Source organism: Pseudorca crassidens, chromosome X (genome assembly GCF_039906515.1).
Source record: "Pseudorca crassidens isolate mPseCra1 chromosome X, mPseCra1.hap1, whole genome shotgun sequence".
NCBI classification, from domain to species: Eukaryota; Metazoa; Chordata; class Mammalia; order Artiodactyla; family Delphinidae; genus Pseudorca; species Pseudorca crassidens.
The window spans coordinates 90,704,606-90,721,229 of NC_090317.1; the positions used below are offsets into that span (position 1 = coordinate 90,704,606).

The 16,624-nt window shown below is 50.0% G+C and overlaps 1 protein-coding gene across 3 annotated transcripts; it reads left to right on the forward strand.

Moving 5' to 3' along the window:
• The first annotated feature begins 235 nt into the window (after window positions 1–235).
• On the forward strand, window positions 236–15,766 carry TFE3 (transcription factor binding to IGHM enhancer 3). 3 transcript variants are annotated; one of them, XM_067724116.1, is made up of 10 exons: window positions 236–573; window positions 2,849–2,962; window positions 3,937–4,240; window positions 4,904–5,149; window positions 5,228–5,332; window positions 7,535–7,652; window positions 8,010–8,066; window positions 8,244–8,319; window positions 9,330–9,477; window positions 13,193–15,766. In XM_067724116.1, the coding sequence occupies exons 1-10, from the start codon at window positions 458–460 to the stop codon at window positions 13,373–13,375; spliced, it is 1,467 nt and encodes a 488-aa protein (XP_067580217.1). In that variant the 5' UTR covers window positions 236–457; the 3' UTR covers window positions 13,376–15,766. The 3 variants fall into 3 exon arrangements, with proteins under 3 accessions (XP_067580217.1, XP_067580214.1, XP_067580215.1); XM_067724114.1 differs by lacking the exon at window positions 13,193–15,766 and adding an exon at window positions 9,962–11,805 and having other exon boundaries at window positions 243–573; XM_067724113.1 differs by lacking the exon at window positions 13,193–15,766 and adding an exon at window positions 9,962–11,805 and having other exon boundaries at window positions 239–573; window positions 4,904–5,332.
• Window positions 15,767–16,624: the final 858 nt, after the last annotated feature.

Below are 16,624 nucleotides of genomic sequence, written 5' to 3' on the forward strand. Positions count from 1 at the left end.
AGTCTCTGAGGGCGTGGCCTCGGTGCCCCCTTCTCGGAATAAGGGCCTGCGGAATCTAGTTCTCTCTCGGCTTCGGAGGCGTAGCTTAGGGCGGGCCCTTGAGCCACCCCTCAACGATTGGCCGCCTCACCCGGAGGGCGTGGCCCAGCGAGCTGTCTATCCTCAGTGCGGTCACTTCCTGTGGAGTTTCCCCAGCCCAGGGAGGAGGGGGAAGAGGACGAGGGGGAGGAGGGCGGTCGTCCGGGGTTAGGTTGGGGGGGTGGTTTGGTCCGTTCTGGGCGGGAGATGACTCACAGCCCATCCCATCTCCCCGACGCCGCCCGCCCGCCCGCGCAGAGCTCGATCCATGGCTTAGCGGAGGAGGCGGTGGCGAGCGGGGGAGGGGGACTCTTATTTTGTTAGGGGGACCGGGCCGAGGCCCGACCGGCCTGGCAGGGCTCGCCCGGGGCCGGGCGTCATGTCTCATGCGGCCGAGCCAGCTCGGGACGGCGTAGAGGCCAGCGCGGAGGGCCCTCGAGCCGTGTTCGTGCTGTTGGAGGAGCGCAGGCCGGCCGACTCGGCCCAGCTGCTCAGGTGCGGGACCGCCTGGGACCGGTAGTGCTAACTGGGGTTCCCGGGGGCCTTATCTGGGGGCAGCGGGGGCCCAGGACTGTGATTGGAGGCCCCGGCCTAGTCTTGGAGGACGTCTGAGCGCCTGACTTGGGGGGGCACCTAAGGAATCTGGCGGTGGCTTGCTTGGACTGAGGCTTAAAGGAGTCGTGGAAGTGCAGTAAGGGAGGCCTAGTTCAGATTTGGCGGGGGCCCTTGACTCGGTCTCGAGGGGCTGATTCTGTTGTGTCCAAAAACTAGTCTAGGGTAGCTGAACTTCAGGGACTGAGACTCTGACTAGAGGCTGAATTTGGGGTCTTTGAGTCAGATATGAGGGGAATGAATTTGAGGGGGCACTCTGTAGGTGAGGCACTGATTTTTAAGGGACTTTTTCCCTCAGAGAAGACGTCCTGGGAGATAGAGGTGCTGTCTTGGGAGCTTGGTGACTCCCAGTGGCTGGTTGCTGGAGGCTGTGTTTGGGGATAAAATGACTCTGGAGGGATTTGGGGGTATCTCGGATATACTGCGTGGGACCAGCCTTGTGAGTGTGTGTGAGTGAACAAGAAAAGCAACATTCATCAAGACTTGATCAGAATAATCCCTTCGCCTGCCCACCCATCCAGCTGGGTAGTGGAAAAGCCCTCTTCCCACACCCCATAGGGGCTTGAATGGGAAACTAGTCAGACAGACAGGCAATGGAGATGGTGCTACCTCTTAGCCCAGAGAAGGCCTCAGACCTTATTTGGGAACCCACAGGAGGGTCTTGTTCTTGTTGCCACCTGCCCTAGCCTCTCAGCCAGCTCTTTTCACCCCCTACACACACACAGACACAGAGGTTTTTTTTTTTTTTATCTCACCTTCCCAGTCTGTCTCTCAGGCCCTGGAGGCAATCTTGAATCTGACCCTAGAGCTGGAATGAGCACCAATTGCACCATCCCTGCCTGGGTGGGTCCTCTCTGACCTCTTAGCCTCACTTCCATCAGTGGGCCTGGAAGCCCCAGCCTTCTCTGTCCATACCCTGCTCATTTCAGTGCCCACCTCTTCCAACTTCTGTGCAATGGAAGTGTGAGCATGGGAGGGGGCTTCGCCTACTTTCTGCCTGGGATTGTGCTGAGCTCAGCGGCTCCCCAGCTTCCTCTTCCCGACTTCCTGGGGTGGTTTTAGGGCCCCGTCTGTGAGTGAGGAAAGGGAGGAAGACAGATTCTTGGGGAGGGGCAAGTCAACGACAATCTCAGGATTATAAATCTTTGACTAAATTCAAGGATGCATATCTATCTGCCTGCATGTTAATGTCCCCTACACACTAGGGTCTTGCAGCCAGCATGGAGGGTTGAGCAGGAGCCTTTGAATATATGAATTTACCATCTCCTGATGCCTTTATAGCAACCTAGATCATCACAGTAGTGGCGATAGTTGAAAGGGACTGGTGTACATGGCTTCTTAGTTTGTGTGTCAGTGGGTGTTGGTATTGGAGGTGTGTTTGTGTTTTGATCTGTCGAAAAAACTGGAGAGTGCTGGGCAAGCTCCTCTGACCAAGAAAAGAATGTTCCTATAAAGCAGATCATCCACCCAAATTCTCCCTCTTGTCAATCCAGATTGTTGGACTGAGGGGAGCCTTTGTTATTTCCATCTTGTTTTTGGATGCGTGTTCACATCCCACAAACTCTGGCTGGGGCAGGGTTGGTGGCCGGGAGCTTTTTTGGGAAGTAGTGGATCCTTCAGTAAAGTGAATCAGCTACCCCAGTTCTCTTTGTGATGCATTCAGTTTGTGTTACAATGGACTGTTCTGCCAAGGGAAGCCCCTACCGTGCAGTATGCCTGTGGACCTATGTGGTCTCACATTCAGCAGCCAGGAAAACAATGGGGGGTGTGGGGGCTGGGAGAACTCTGAATGCAAAGTCAGGAATCCCACAAAGTGAATTGTCATTCCTCAACTCTTCGTTTCTATTCTCCTGAAACCCAGGTTGTACACCCAGGTGATTGTTAGATCGAGGATCTGGGGTTCAAGCTTATTATTTTTAATCTTAAGGAACTATGGGTAACACGGAGCAAAAGAGAGTGGAGAGGGGAGAAGACATGGGAATTCATGGTGGTGGTTTCAGCAAAGTGGCTGAATGTGAGGGATACACTCTATTCTCCTCTCTCCTGGTGTATGCTTCTCTTCTCTTCTTTTCTCTTCTGTCTCTGTCTCTGTCTCTCTCAGGGGAATGACGTCTCCATACAATCACTGACCATCACCCTGCCTTCCCCCCACCCTCAGCCTGAACTCTTTGCTTCCGGAATCCGGGATTGTTGCTGACATCGAATTAGAAAACGTCCTTGATCCTGACAGCTTCTACGAGCTCAAAAGCCAGCCCCTATCTCTACGCTCAAGGTATGTCTCTTCTCTCTGACTCCCCTCCCAATTCCTCAGGCCCCTCCATCCCCTCTTGATGGGCAGAGGCCCTCAGTGCCAGCCCAACCCATTCTCTCACCAGCCTGAATTTTCCAGATAGTAAAATTAAGAGCCAGAAAGAGCATGTGGAAAGCAGGAGGCCAAGCTAGGATTCTAGTATCTCAGACAAAATCTCCCCTGCTTCCTCCCCCACCTGCACATCCATTCATAGATAAAAATTGCAGCGTGCCTGGAGTTCCCAGACACAGGGCGTGGCCTGCTCAAGCCCAGCCCCCAAGTAGGCGGAGCCATTCCCATAACCCCTGGTCACCCCCCCCCCAACTCAACAAATTCACCCACTCCCAGCCCTTGAAGAACCCCTGCTGGTCTCTTCTTTCCCCCAAGCTTGAAAGTCTAAATGTGCTGAGTCATGGGCCTGGGCTCTAAGAGAGGGGAGGGGACCTGGAAGAGGGGCAGGAAGGGAGGATTGTGAAATCTCTGAGATTTTCGAGACTGACTAGCTCCTGGGACCAGAGGCCCAGGCAGGGGAGGAAGAAGGACCTGCGGTTGCCCATATAGATTGATGCCCACCCCCAGGAGCTCAGGGAGCATCTCCAGCCCCAAATTGAGCTTAATGAGCCCTCTGTGTTTGTATCTACTCCCACAACCTCAATTCTGTTTCCTTCTGCTCTCCTGTAAATAGCTCGCAGAGCTGAACAATGGTATCTCCGCTTGATATACGAACAGGCCCAAATCCAGGCTTCACCATAAGGACTGCAGGCTAAAGTTCCCCCACCAGACTGTGACCCCTGAGGGTCGTGACCAGGTCTGGTTCCTTTATCTCCCCTCCACATTGTGGCTTCTGAAGGCAGAGAACAGGCCAGGTTCGAATGTCTGCTCCATCGCACTGTGACTCCTTAGGCTTGGGCCGAGACTTTTAGCTTACCTGTGGCCCCGTATTTCCCGTTCCACAGCCTCCCAATATCACTGCAGGCCACACCAGCCACCCCAGCTACACTCTCTGCATCATCTTCTGCAGGGGGCTCCAGGACCCCTGCCATGTCGTCATCTTCTTCATCGCGGGTCTTGCTGCGGCAGCAGCTAATGCGGGCCCAGGCCCAGGAGCAGGAGAGGCGTGAGCGTCGGGAACAGGCTGCAGCCTCTCCCTTCCCTAGTCCTGCACCTGCCTCTCCTGCCATCTCTGTGGTCGGCGTCTCTGCTGGGGGCCACACATTGGGTCGTCCTCCCCCTGCTCAGGTGCCCAGGGAGGTGCTCAAGGTAAGGTGACATCCAGAGGCCCTGGGAGGGGCTCCTGGTGACTGAGGATTGGTCCTGGTGGCTTTGGGACGAGGTCCTAGGGGCTCTAAGGAAGGTCTCAGGTACTGTTAAAAGGGGGCTGTGCTAGTATCCCATTGTGTTTAGGGTTTCCAAGGCGTTCTTGTGGAGTTGTGAGGGGTTCTTGGGGGCCATAGGATGTCTTGGTGGATCATGGAGGCTCATGAGTGCCCTGAGTGGGCCCTGGAGTCTGTGAAGTGGCTTTGTAGGAAGCACTTCACATATGGTTATGCATTAGGAATTCTTTGGTCATTGGAGTGTCTTGGGAAGCCATGTATAGTTCCCATGTCTGTTAGGTGGGGTCACCAGCTTTGCGGGGGGCCTCTTGGGGACTGTGACAGGGTGCTCCAGAAACTGTGAAGGATTCTGCCACCCATGGGTAGATCTTGAGGGCTGTGAAGGATCTCTGAGAAAGGGAGTTTGGGTCCTAGGGGAGACTTTAATCAGTATTTGGGGGTGGGAGAGGGTTCTCAGATTCTGGGCCTGGTTTGCCATCTTGAGCCTAGGAACAGATGACTTCTGTGGGGCAAGCTGGTGCTCAGAGTCACCCCTCTGAGCCCTGTTCTACCTTGTTCCCTCCCATCCTGTCTCCCCCACATTCCACAGGTACAGACCCATCTGGAGAACCCGACGCGCTACCACCTGCAGCAGGCGCGCCGGCAGCAGGTGAAGCAGTACCTGTCCACCACACTTGGGCCCAAGCTGGCGTCCCAGGCCCTCACCCCACCACCGGGGGCTGCTAGTGCCCAGCCACTTCCCGCCCCTGAGGCTGCCCATGCTACTGGCCCCACTGGCAGTGCTCCCAACAGCCCCATGGCACTGCTTACCATCGGGTCTAGCTCAGAGAAGGAGGTGAGTGGCTGCAGACGACCCTCCCATGCTCCCCCTGCCCCAGCTTCTTCTAAGGCTCTTCCATATTTCTTCTCCCAGATTGATGATGTCATCGATGAGATCATCAGCCTGGAGTCCAGTTACAACGATGAGATGCTCAGCTATCTGCCTGGAGGCACCACGGGGCTGCAGCTCCCCAGCACGGTGAGGCCCTGAGATGGGAGGTTGGTCTAAAAATTAGCGCATCCGTCTATCACTGAGGGATATCTTATATACACTCGGGCAGGCTAGCTGTGTACATAAGAGACTGTCACCTTGGATTGTACTGAGATAGAGATAGAGGCTGTATGTTGAGAATGGGGCACACCAGTGCCCTGGGGCCATGTTGCACTGCATGGAGAGGTGAACCTTGTAGATTTTGATATCTACACGGTGGGGACTTCATGGAGCTATTAGGGCATACCGAAGCACTGAAGCTTCACTGTGGGAGGGACCAAGAGGTGGGGCTCTTGTAGCATTTTGTTTGTTTGTTTGTTTTGAGTATAAGACAGGTTTTTTTAATTAAGTTTTCCTAAACTTGTCTCATGTTTACTGAATGTTTTTCTTTGTGTAAGAATGTAACCTGGAGCTTTAACAAACCAATTTGGACAATGCAACCTGGATAAATGCTTGTCTGCACACAAGTCATCGATTACCATTCTCTGGCCTGGCCTCCATGTAAATCCAATTGGTCTTAAAGCCTATCTAAACAGAGAGCAAGCAGACCACATCATCTTATTTCTAGTTTAAACTTTAAGCCTCAAATTCACCCCTATCCCAAGACCCACACCCTCCCCCACACACAAAAGAAACTTTTTAGAAGAAATGGCCATTAAGAACTGAGTCAGTTGCATAAGAATTGGCTTAATCCTGCAGCCAGCACTCCAAAGTAGCTCTTGGCTTCACAGCAGGCCAGCTGGAACTCTTGAAGCAGGACAGGTAGAGAATGGATAGAGGAGGCTCTAAGAACAGGGCCAAGTCCTGGTGCTGCGAGGCTTCCACACATGCTTACACTCCAACATAAATACACGTCCACCTTCCTCCCCTAAGTGATGTTTCTCTATAGCACTTTAGAGCTTGTAACTCTCTAAATTTTTTAGTGCAGAGATGGACAGAAACTTATTCTAAACATGCAAGGTATAATCTTATTTCTAACAACATAGGCCAAAATTAACAGAGAAGCTCTCTGTTATACAGATTATCTTGTAGCGTTTTGAATGTACCAGGACATTCAGGTCATGAAGACACACGCAGACCATGAAGTGATTGGAACATAATATGCCAAAGGTGTCTAGATTTGATGTGGTTGGACCTTGAAGTGACTAGAACATACCACATCTCTTAAAGTGAACTGTGCCGAGAGGCTGGGTCCTTGTAAAGACTTGATAAAACTTTCTAGAGCAGGAGCTGCACCAATGAATTTTAACATTCTGGTTCTGAACATTCCAAGAGTCTCATAACTCGTTTTGGGACATACCAAGTGCCTATAAGCTTTACTTCTTTCCAACTTATCAAGAGGATAGAAGCACATGTAAAAATGGTACCAATTTATCAGAATTTTTCATTGATTTGGGCACAGCTAGAGATTGGATGGATCCAGCAGTCTAGTGGGGGTTTCAGGAGAAGAAAACTCATCAAGAGGTGGGACTGATTACTTGTGGATTAGTTCATTGCCCTAGGATGTATCCAGGAGAGTGTGAAAGAGAAAAAAAAAAAAACTAGGCTGACATAAAAACAGTGCTTGTTGAGTAGTTGGACAAGAAATCCTGAGAGATCAGAATGTGCAAGAGGGTGCCGGATGAGAACTTCGGTGCATGGCAGCCGGAGACTATATGCAACGCAGTCACAGCAAAAGACTGGAGATTGGGCTGGAACTCTCCAAAAGGCCAGATTTTGGGTGGAATGTTGCCATGACAATTTCCCAAGGTCTGAGAAGACTGGGTTGGAGTGTTCCAAGAATGCTGAGTTGGAATGTAGCTCTAGGAGGGGCTGAAATGTTGCATTGGAGCTGACAAAGACCTGAGAAGGGTAGTTTTCTAGCACTTCTCAGAGCCAATGCTGGGGTTTGGGAGAGGGGCTTCAGAAGTCACTGGGGGATTCGAGGGGCTGTGGGGACATGATGAGCAGGCCAGGCAGGCTCTAGTCCCCCAGCAAAGCAGGGTAGGTCCCCTTGACCCTGTCTTCCCTGTTGAGTGGCTGTGTGAAATTCCCTTGAAGGAGAAGGAAGGGTTTCCATGCTGGGCCAGCCAATCCTTGCATGAGGGAGCCCATCTTTGGGGTGTGTGGAGGGTCAGGAACCTGGTCGAAGAAGGGGCCGAGCCTGGGGTCTGTTTCCAACCATCATTTTTCCGCTCTCCCTGCCTGCAGCTGCCTGTGTCAGGGAATCTGCTTGATGTGTACAGTAGCCAGGGTGTGGCCACGCCAGCCATCACTGTCAGCAACTCCTGTCCAGCTGAGCTGCCGAATATCAAACGGGAGATCTCTGGTAAGGGCTAGGGTCTTGGCCCCGTGCAATTATCATATACCCCAGGGTGAGCCCCATATCTACCAGGTCTGGGGGTCAGGCCTGATTCTAAGGGAAGAGGGTTTAAACAGACAGAAATGGGGGCTGTTTGCCATCTTTGTCCATATGGCCCGTGGTCCTGCTTTCACTCCACTCCCTCTCCTCTTGGGTTTAACAAGTGGCCTGTCACCATGGCTTCTTTAAAAATTGTAAAAATGGTGGCTCTCCCCTTGCCTGCGCCCACCAAAGCCTACCCCAGTGGCTGCACATGCTGCCCACCATCGTCTGTCATCTTTCCCAGGCCCAGAGGCCCTGACCACCTCCTGCACTCTCTTCCAGAGACAGAGGCCAAGGCCCTTTTGAAGGAACGGCAGAAGAAAGACAATCACAACCTGAGTGAGTGAGAGCGCGTGCTCCTGCCCACGTGCTGTGCAGCCCAGCCTCACTCTGCGCCCGGCCTTCCTTGGGGGCCTCTCCCTGCAGCAGCCTCCCAATTCCCCAGTTTCTCCTCTTTGCTTCTCAGCCTATTGACGACTCTTTCCCACTTTCTCTTTCTCTCCCCCGCCTTCAAAGTTGAACGTCGCAGGCGATTCAACATTAACGACAGGATCAAGGAGTTGGGCACCCTCATCCCCAAGTCCAGTGACCCGTGAGTCTGGGCCAGGAGCCCCAGGCCGGTGGAAGGTGGGGTGGGGGCCCCACTCCCTGAAAGTCATTCCCGGGTGGGCCCGCCCTAAGTGGGAACCACCCAGGCAGTCCTGCTCCTTTGCCCCTTTCTCACCCAGCTTTCCTCACCCTGAGCAGGGTGGCAGCCCCTTACCGTGTTCCCATCTAAAATTTTAGGTGCATGACATTATGGTCCATGACATTATGGTCCATGGTCCATGACATTATGGTCCACGTCATCTGCCCCCCTGTACGACATAGACAGTTTTCCGCTTATTTAGTACCTCCTTTATTTACTCAAAAAATGTATTGAGCTGCTTCTGCTTTGTGCCAGGTACCATGCTAGGCCCTGAGGATACCAGAGGGAACAAAATGCACAAAAATCCCTGACCTCATGGAACTGATGTTTTAGTGGGGGCAGACAGACAGCAAAGAAGATAAATATGTAAACTCCGGTGGTTATGATGAGTGTTGTGGAGAGGAATCAAGAACGGAGGGAAGATGGGATATTGGGGAGGGTCACAGTTTGGGGTGAGGAGGGTGGGGACAGGGCAGGCCTCAACTGATGAGGAAATACTTGAATAAAGAGCCTAAAGAGGTGAGGCAGGAACCATCTGGGTGTCTGAGAGAAGAGTGTTCAAGGTGGAGGGCAGAGCTGGGATGGAGGCCCTGAGGTGGGAATGATTTTCCATGTTCTAGGAGCATTGAGAAGCCAGTGTGGCTGCAGTGAGATGAATCAGATGGGCATGGGTAAGAGGAGCAGTATGGGATCAGGTCAGAGAGGGCTTTCTGGGTTCGGGGTGTGATGGGGCATCACTGGAAGGTTCCAGGCAGGTGGTTTTCATCCGAGCATTCTGTACCCTTGATGTCCCTCTGCCTCAAGTTGTAGGCATGTGGCGGGGTGCTCCATCTACCTGGTGCAATCGCCCCCTTCAGCTCCCGAGAGACTCCATGTGCAGCATTCCCTTCTTTCCTCCCCCTTGGGTCCCACAGGGAGATGCGCTGGAACAAGGGCACCATCCTGAAAGCCTCTGTGGATTACATCCGCAAGTTGCAGAAGGAGCAACAGCGCTCCAAAGACCTGGAGAGCCGGCAGCGATCCCTGGAGCAAGCCAACCGCAGCCTGCAGCTCCGAATTCAGGTCTGGAAGGAGAAGGCGGTGGCAGGGGTGAGGGGGGCTTCCTGGAGGCAGAGGCAGAGGGAGAACAGGCTAGGATTTCTCCTCCTGGCATATTTGGGGGATCCCCGGGCTTCCTGACTCACATGATGATGATGATGATAAGTAGTAATCATAACATTAGCAAGAATAATAATGAATATTGGTTAACGGACACAGTGTTTTATCTTGTGCCATGCACTATGACAAGAGCCTTATCTCCATTTACTAAGTTAATCCTCACAACAATCCTGTGAGACAGGGACCATTATTATACCCACTTTCTAGGTTGGGACTCTGAGGCTCAGAGACGGTAAGCAACTTGCCTGAAGTTACGCAACTAGTGAATGGCAGAGGCTGAATTCGAACCCAGGCAGCCTACCCTTTTAACTGTTATATCCTCTGCCTCTGAGGGACTCTGAACTCCATCTTATCCCACCCCCACCACCCACCCCGCTACGTTTTGCAGGAGCTAGAACTGCAGGCCCAGATCCATGGTCTGCCAGTGCCTCCCACCCCAGGGCTGCTCTCACTGGCCACAACTTCAGCCTCTGACAGTCTCAAGCCAGAGCAGCTGGATGTTGAAGAGGAGGGCAGGCCAGGCACAGCAACATTTCATGCAGCGGGGGGACCTGCCCAGAGTACTCCCCATCAGCAGCCCCCAGCGCCACCCTCAGATGCCCTTCTGGACCTGCACTTTCCCAGCGACCACCTGGGGGATCTGGGGGACCCCTTCCACCTGGGGCTGGAGGACATTCTGATGGAGGAGGAGGAGGGGGTGGTGGGGGGACTGTCAGGGGGCGCCCTGTCCCCACTGCGGGCTGCCTCCGATCCCCTGCTTTCTTCAGTATCCCCTGCAGTCTCCAAGGCCAGCAGTCGCCGCAGCAGCTTCAGCATGGAGGAGGAGTCCTGATCAGGCCTCACCCCTACCCTGGGACTTCCCCACCCAGGAAAGGAGGACCTCAGGATGAGGCCCCGCCTTTTCCCCCACCTTTTCATGAGATTGCCCTGCCCAGGTGTACTGGGGGAAGAGGAGACTGATGAGGCCCCACCCCTATAACCAGGCAAGGAGGAGGAGTCAGATGAGGCCCCACCCCTTCCCCACAGGACAGGCCAATGCAGGTATTTCAGACATGGAGAAGGTAGGGGCATCAGGGCCTGTCTCTTGCAGAACGCAGCCTCACCCCTGCCCCGTGGGACCCGCCCTTGCCCAGGTGAGGGAAGGAGACAGGATGAGGTCAGCCCCTGGCCCCTAGGGACTGTCCTAGCCATGTTTCCTGGGATAAAGAGTGTCAGGATACTGCTCCATTCCCTCTCTTGGAACCAACAGTCTAGTCTATCCTGGCAAGGAAGAGGAGTCAAAATGGAGGTCCCACCCTGGGGGTTTAAGAGCTGCCCCTTCCCCATGAACCCTGCCCTGCGCAGGCAAAGAACAGAAGTGAGGATGAGAGCCAACCCCTTTACCTGGGAACTCAGTCCTGGCCTTCTAGCAATGGAGGAGTCAGGCCCCGCCCTTTCCCTATAGGAACAGCCCGGCGCAGGTATTTCAGTGGAGGAGTCAGTAAGATCAGGCAACTTTGTGGAGATCACAGCCCTCATCTCTTAGCAACATCCCATCCAGTCATTCCACACTGCAGGGAGGAGTGGTACTTAAGCTCCCCCGCCTTAACCTGGGACCATTGTGACTTAACCTAGGAGGGCTCTAAGCCGACCTGGCCCTTGAAGAAGGGGGCAGATCTTGAAATCTTGTGGGTTGACATTCCAGACCTAGATCAGGAGTGAGTGAGAGTTAGACCCCCACACTTGGGCAGAGTTTTACCTCCTTCCTTGAAGGGTAGATTGGGGAGGTGATGGAGATAAGGGGGTACTGGGTCCATGTTCCCAGAACCAGCACCCCAGTACTCTTTTACAACATGTAGAGGAACAAGATAAAGGAAGGGGCCTTTCCAGGGAGTTCCCCAGCCCAGGAACAAGTAGAAGCCTGTCTCACCAAGGCAGAGGCTTAGGGGGAGGATTGCAAAAACATATATACACCCTCTTTATGAAATTTTTTTACTGACCCCCTACTCAGAAGCTAGGTCACCCCCAACCTCTGGCCTCCACCTAGTTCTCCATTTGGAGAAATCTTCCCCATTTCAGAGTTATCAAGAGACACTCCCTGCCCATCCCCATCCCTCCTACCCCATACACCCAAGGTTGTCAGCTTTGGATTGTTGGGGCCGAGCCCCGAGGAGGGTGTACTAAGGGGTCTGTAGGTTTGTGATTAAGATAATAAATGCTAGGCGTGTTTGATGCGCTTTTAACTTTGGCAAAGAGTCTCCTGTCCTTGCTTTTTGTCTGTGCAATGAGCATGGCTCATGAGGTTCTTGGAAGAAACAGATTTGAGTGGGATGGGTACAAGAATTTAGATAGAGGGGCTGGAGAAAACAGTGTACAAACAAAAGCAATCAGTCCTTAACTATCTGCTAGGCAGCCTCCTAACTGTTTTACCCAATTTATTATTCTAAGGAATATTCATCAAGAAAGTACTGATTCTTACTCCTATTTCACGTTTGAAGAAACACGAATAGAACAGGGTTTAAGTAACTATCTGACGATATACAGCTGGTAAATGGATGAAGCGCTAAATGGTAAAGTTAGGTAAGTGAGGGCTCTGGTTTGAACAATGTCATTGAGGACAGACGGGCCAATGAAGATTTTCGTGCAAGTTCACTTTTTTTTTTTTTTTTTTTCGGTACGCGGGCCTCTCACTGTTGTGGCCTCTCCCGTTGCGGAGCACAGGCTCCAGACGCGCAGGCTCAACGGCCATGGCTCACGGGCCTAGCATGTGGGATCTTCCCGGACCGGGGCACGAACCCGTGTCCCCTGCATCCGCAGGCGGACTCTCAACCACTGCGCCACCAGGGAAGCCCGCAAGTTCACTTTTGAAGCTGATAAGGAAGTATATGAGGATATCTCCTGGCAGACAGTAGAGGTATTCCAGATGGTGGAAATGGCAAAGACAAAAACCGTAAAGGTAGAGGAACAAGCAAACAACTCGGTTTTGGAACAGGTGTTGACATTTGTGGGGAATTTAAATGGAAGTGAACAGACACAAGTATCTTAGGCTGGGGAAAAAATATTCCTGGAATCTCTCAACCGAACTGACTCCCAGGACAGGTATCAGGCCTGATCCTGTGTCACCCCCATCAGGCTGTGACCACCACACTTGCTGCCTGCCCCTTTCTAGCCTAACATACTGTGAGCCCTAGGGCCTGGTTGCTGAACCTCTACCACCAGACTGGTGGCTCCCTGATAGCTTTATTTTTTTTCTTCTCAAATTGGATATATTCTCTTTATTTTACAAAGATAACATGTAATACCCAGAAGTGTTTTTTTTTAACTTTGTATTCTGAAATAATTTTAGATTTACAGAAGTGTGGCAAAGACAGTAGAGAGTTCTCATACCTGTTATCCAGCTCCCCCTAATGTTAACAGCTTGAATAACCATGGCACATTTATTAAGGCTAAGAAAATCACATCAGCACAGTACTAGGAACTCCAGACTTTATTTGGATTTCACTGGTGTTTCCATGAATGTCTTTTTTCTGTTCTAGGATCCAAATAAGGATACTCTGTTTGTTATCTCTTTCTGTGTAACGAATTACCACAATCTTAGTGGCTAAAAAATCATGCATTCATTATCTCCCAATTTTTGCAGGTCAGGCAGCCAGGCTGGCTTAGCTGGCTCCTCTACTCCAGTGGCTCTCAAGAAGGTACAATCAGGGGAGGTGTGGACAGGACTGAGGACTCATCTGAAAGCCAGACTGGGGAAGAATCTGCTCCATACTTGCACTCACATGCAACTGTTTGGGGCAGTTCTCAGTTCTCTGCAGCCTGTTAAACAGAGGGCCTCAGTTCCTTGCTGGCTGTCAGCTGGAGGTGCACTCAGTCATTACCATGTGTGCCTTTCCTTCCATGAGGCAGCTCACAGCATATGTACTTTGCTTCATCAAAGTCAGCAATAGAAGAGTCTGCTAGCAAAACAGAAGTTACTATCTCTTGTAATCTAATCATGGAAGTGACATACCCTGACCATTGAGGCATTCTGTTGGTTATAAGCAAGTTACTCACGGGAGAGGATTACACAAGATCATGAATAGCAGTAGGACCACTGGGGGGGGGACATCTTAGAAGCTCCCTACCACATTGGGTTGAGCTGTCATATCTTCTTGGTCTCCTCGGACAGTTTCTGTCTGCCCATTGAGAAGGCCTAGACATTGTGCTATTCCAGAAGCAACAAGCACATCTAGTACCTACATCTTGGTTTCTAAATGCCATTCTCCAATGAAAGGAACCAGGGCTCCTTGGAGAAATGGCTGACTTTAAGGCCGGGGGAGGGAAACACATGATGAGCCTGGAGCACTGTGTGGCACCAGAAAGTAAGGAAGAATCTAAACAAAAAAAGATGGGAGTGTGTCATAAAGATGCAGGAGCCAACCTGAAAGAACTCCCAATAACCAAATGTGGAGCAATTTGAGTAACAAAAAAATGGTAGTGCTGTATTGTAGTCCAAAAACTAAATATCCATGATTCCATGCTTATATATATCAGTGATATAATTGGGTAAGTAAATAAATGCTGGAGATGGGACAACTCTTGCTTGCATTAGAATTCCAAATAATAAATATAGAAGGAATGAGATAAATAGAAAATTACCATTAGAATACCACAGTAATACTGGGGAGTGGATCCACAGCTAAACGCTAAATGTTAAAATTAGTGGGCAGAAGAGATAAACCCACGCACATATGATCACCTTATTTTTGATAAACGGGGCAAGAATATACAACGGAGAAAAGACAGCCTCTTCAATAAGTGGTGCTGGGAAAAGTGGACAGCTCCATGTGAAAGAATGAAATTAGAACACTCCCTAACACCATACACAAAAATAAACTCAAAATGGATTAAAGACCTAAGTGTAAGGCCAGACACTATAAACCTTTTAGAGGAAAACATATGCAGAACACTCTATGACATACATCACAGCAAGATCCTTTTTGACCCACCTCCTAGAGAAATGGGAATAAAAACAAAAATAAGCAAATGGGACCTAATGAAACTTAAAAGCTTTTGCACAGCAAAGGAAACCATAAACAAGACCAAAAGACAACCCTCCGAATGGGAGAAAATATTTGCAAATGAAGCAACTGACAAAGGATTAATCTCCAAAATTTACAAGTAGTTCATGCAGCTCAATATCCAAAAAACAACCCAATCCAAAAATGGGCAGCAGACCTAAATAGACATTTCTCCAAAGAAGATATACAGATTGCCAACAAACACATGAAAGGATGCTCAACATCACTAATCATTAGAGGAATGCAAATCAAAACTACAATGAGGTATCACCTCACACAAGTCAGAATGGCCATCATCAAAAAATCTAGAAACAATAAATGCTGGAGGGGGTGTGGAGAAAAGGGAACCCTCTTGCACTGTTGGTGGGAGTATAAATTGATACAGCCACTATGGAGAACAGTATGGAGGTTCCTTAGAAAACTAAAAAGAGAACTACAATACGACTCAGCAATCCCACTACTGGGCCTATACCCTGAGAAGACCATAATTCAAAAAGTCATGTACCACAATGTTCATTGCAGCTCTATTTACAATAGGCAGGGCATGGAGGCAACCTAAGTGTCCATCGACAGATGAATGGATAAAGAAGATGTGGCACATATATACAATGGAATATTACTCAGCCATAAAAATAAACGAAATTGAATTATTTGTAGTGAGGTGGATGGACCTACAGTCTGTCATACAGAGTGAAATAAGTCAGAAAGAGAAAGACAAATACCGTATGCTAACACATATATACGGAATTTAAGAAAAAAAATGTCATGAAGAACCTAGGGGTAAGACGGGAATAAAGACACAGACCTACTAGAGCATGGACTTGAGGATATGGGGAGGGGGAAGTGTAAGCTGTGACAAAGTGAGAGAGTGTCATGGACATGTATACACTACCAAATGTAAAACCGGTAGCTAGTGGGAAGCAGCCGCATAGCACAGGGAGATCAGCTCGGTGCTTTGTGACCACCTAGAGGGGTGGGATATGGAGGGTGGGAGGGAGACCAAGAGGGAGGAGATATGGGGATATATGTATGTATGTGTATATATATGATTCACTTTGCTGTAAAGCAGAAACTAACACACCATTGTAAAACAATTATACTCCAATAAAAATGTTAAAACAAAAATAAAGTTAGTGGGCAAAACTTTAAGGTGAGCACACAGTAAGCCTAGACTGTACTTTCTTTCTGCCTGGGTCAGTTTCAGGAGCCCCTTGGAGGGAAGTGGAGCCTAGGAAGAGAATAGCAATATAACTGAGCCGGATGGGAGAGATCAGATTTCGGGACTTCGGTCTAGCAGGCATGGTATTGGAGAAAAAAGAGCTTTGTAGAGGCAGACTTCCAGAAGTCACCAAAGGCATTGCTTTAGGTCTTTGGCCAAATACTAGGCTGTGCAGGCTTAGAATGAGACACTGCGAGGCCAAGCAGAGATCAGTCCTGGGCTAATGTGAACTGAATCGATGCTTGCACAATTCTGGGAGACACAGGGATTTTGACCAGCCTGAGTGCAGAATCTTCACCCAATACCCCACTGAGAAACAGACACTCCAGAAAGACCATGCCTTAAGAGTAGGCTACTTCAGCCCTAGAGTAAGGGTTACTGTAGATCTTCTCCAAAATATCCTAAAAACATGCTTCAAATGGATCAAGCTGAATTGTAACATAAAATGTGTATAGCTATAGCATACATAACCATAACACAAAGGACAGGATTTGGGAAATGAAACTATACTTTTGCAAGGTTTTTCCATCTCATATGAGATGGTAAAATATTAACTTTGAGTCAACTGGGATAAATTAAGGATGCATTTTGTAATCACCAGGGCAACTGCTAAAGAAAATAATGAAAACAGGTACAGATGAAAAGCCAATAGAAGAATAACAATGGAATATTAAAATATATTTGGTTAACTCAAAAGAAGATGGGAAAGGAGGAACAGAGGATCAGAAACCAGAAGGAACAAATAGAAAACATATTATAACCAGATAGAGCTTAATCTGACCATATCAATAAT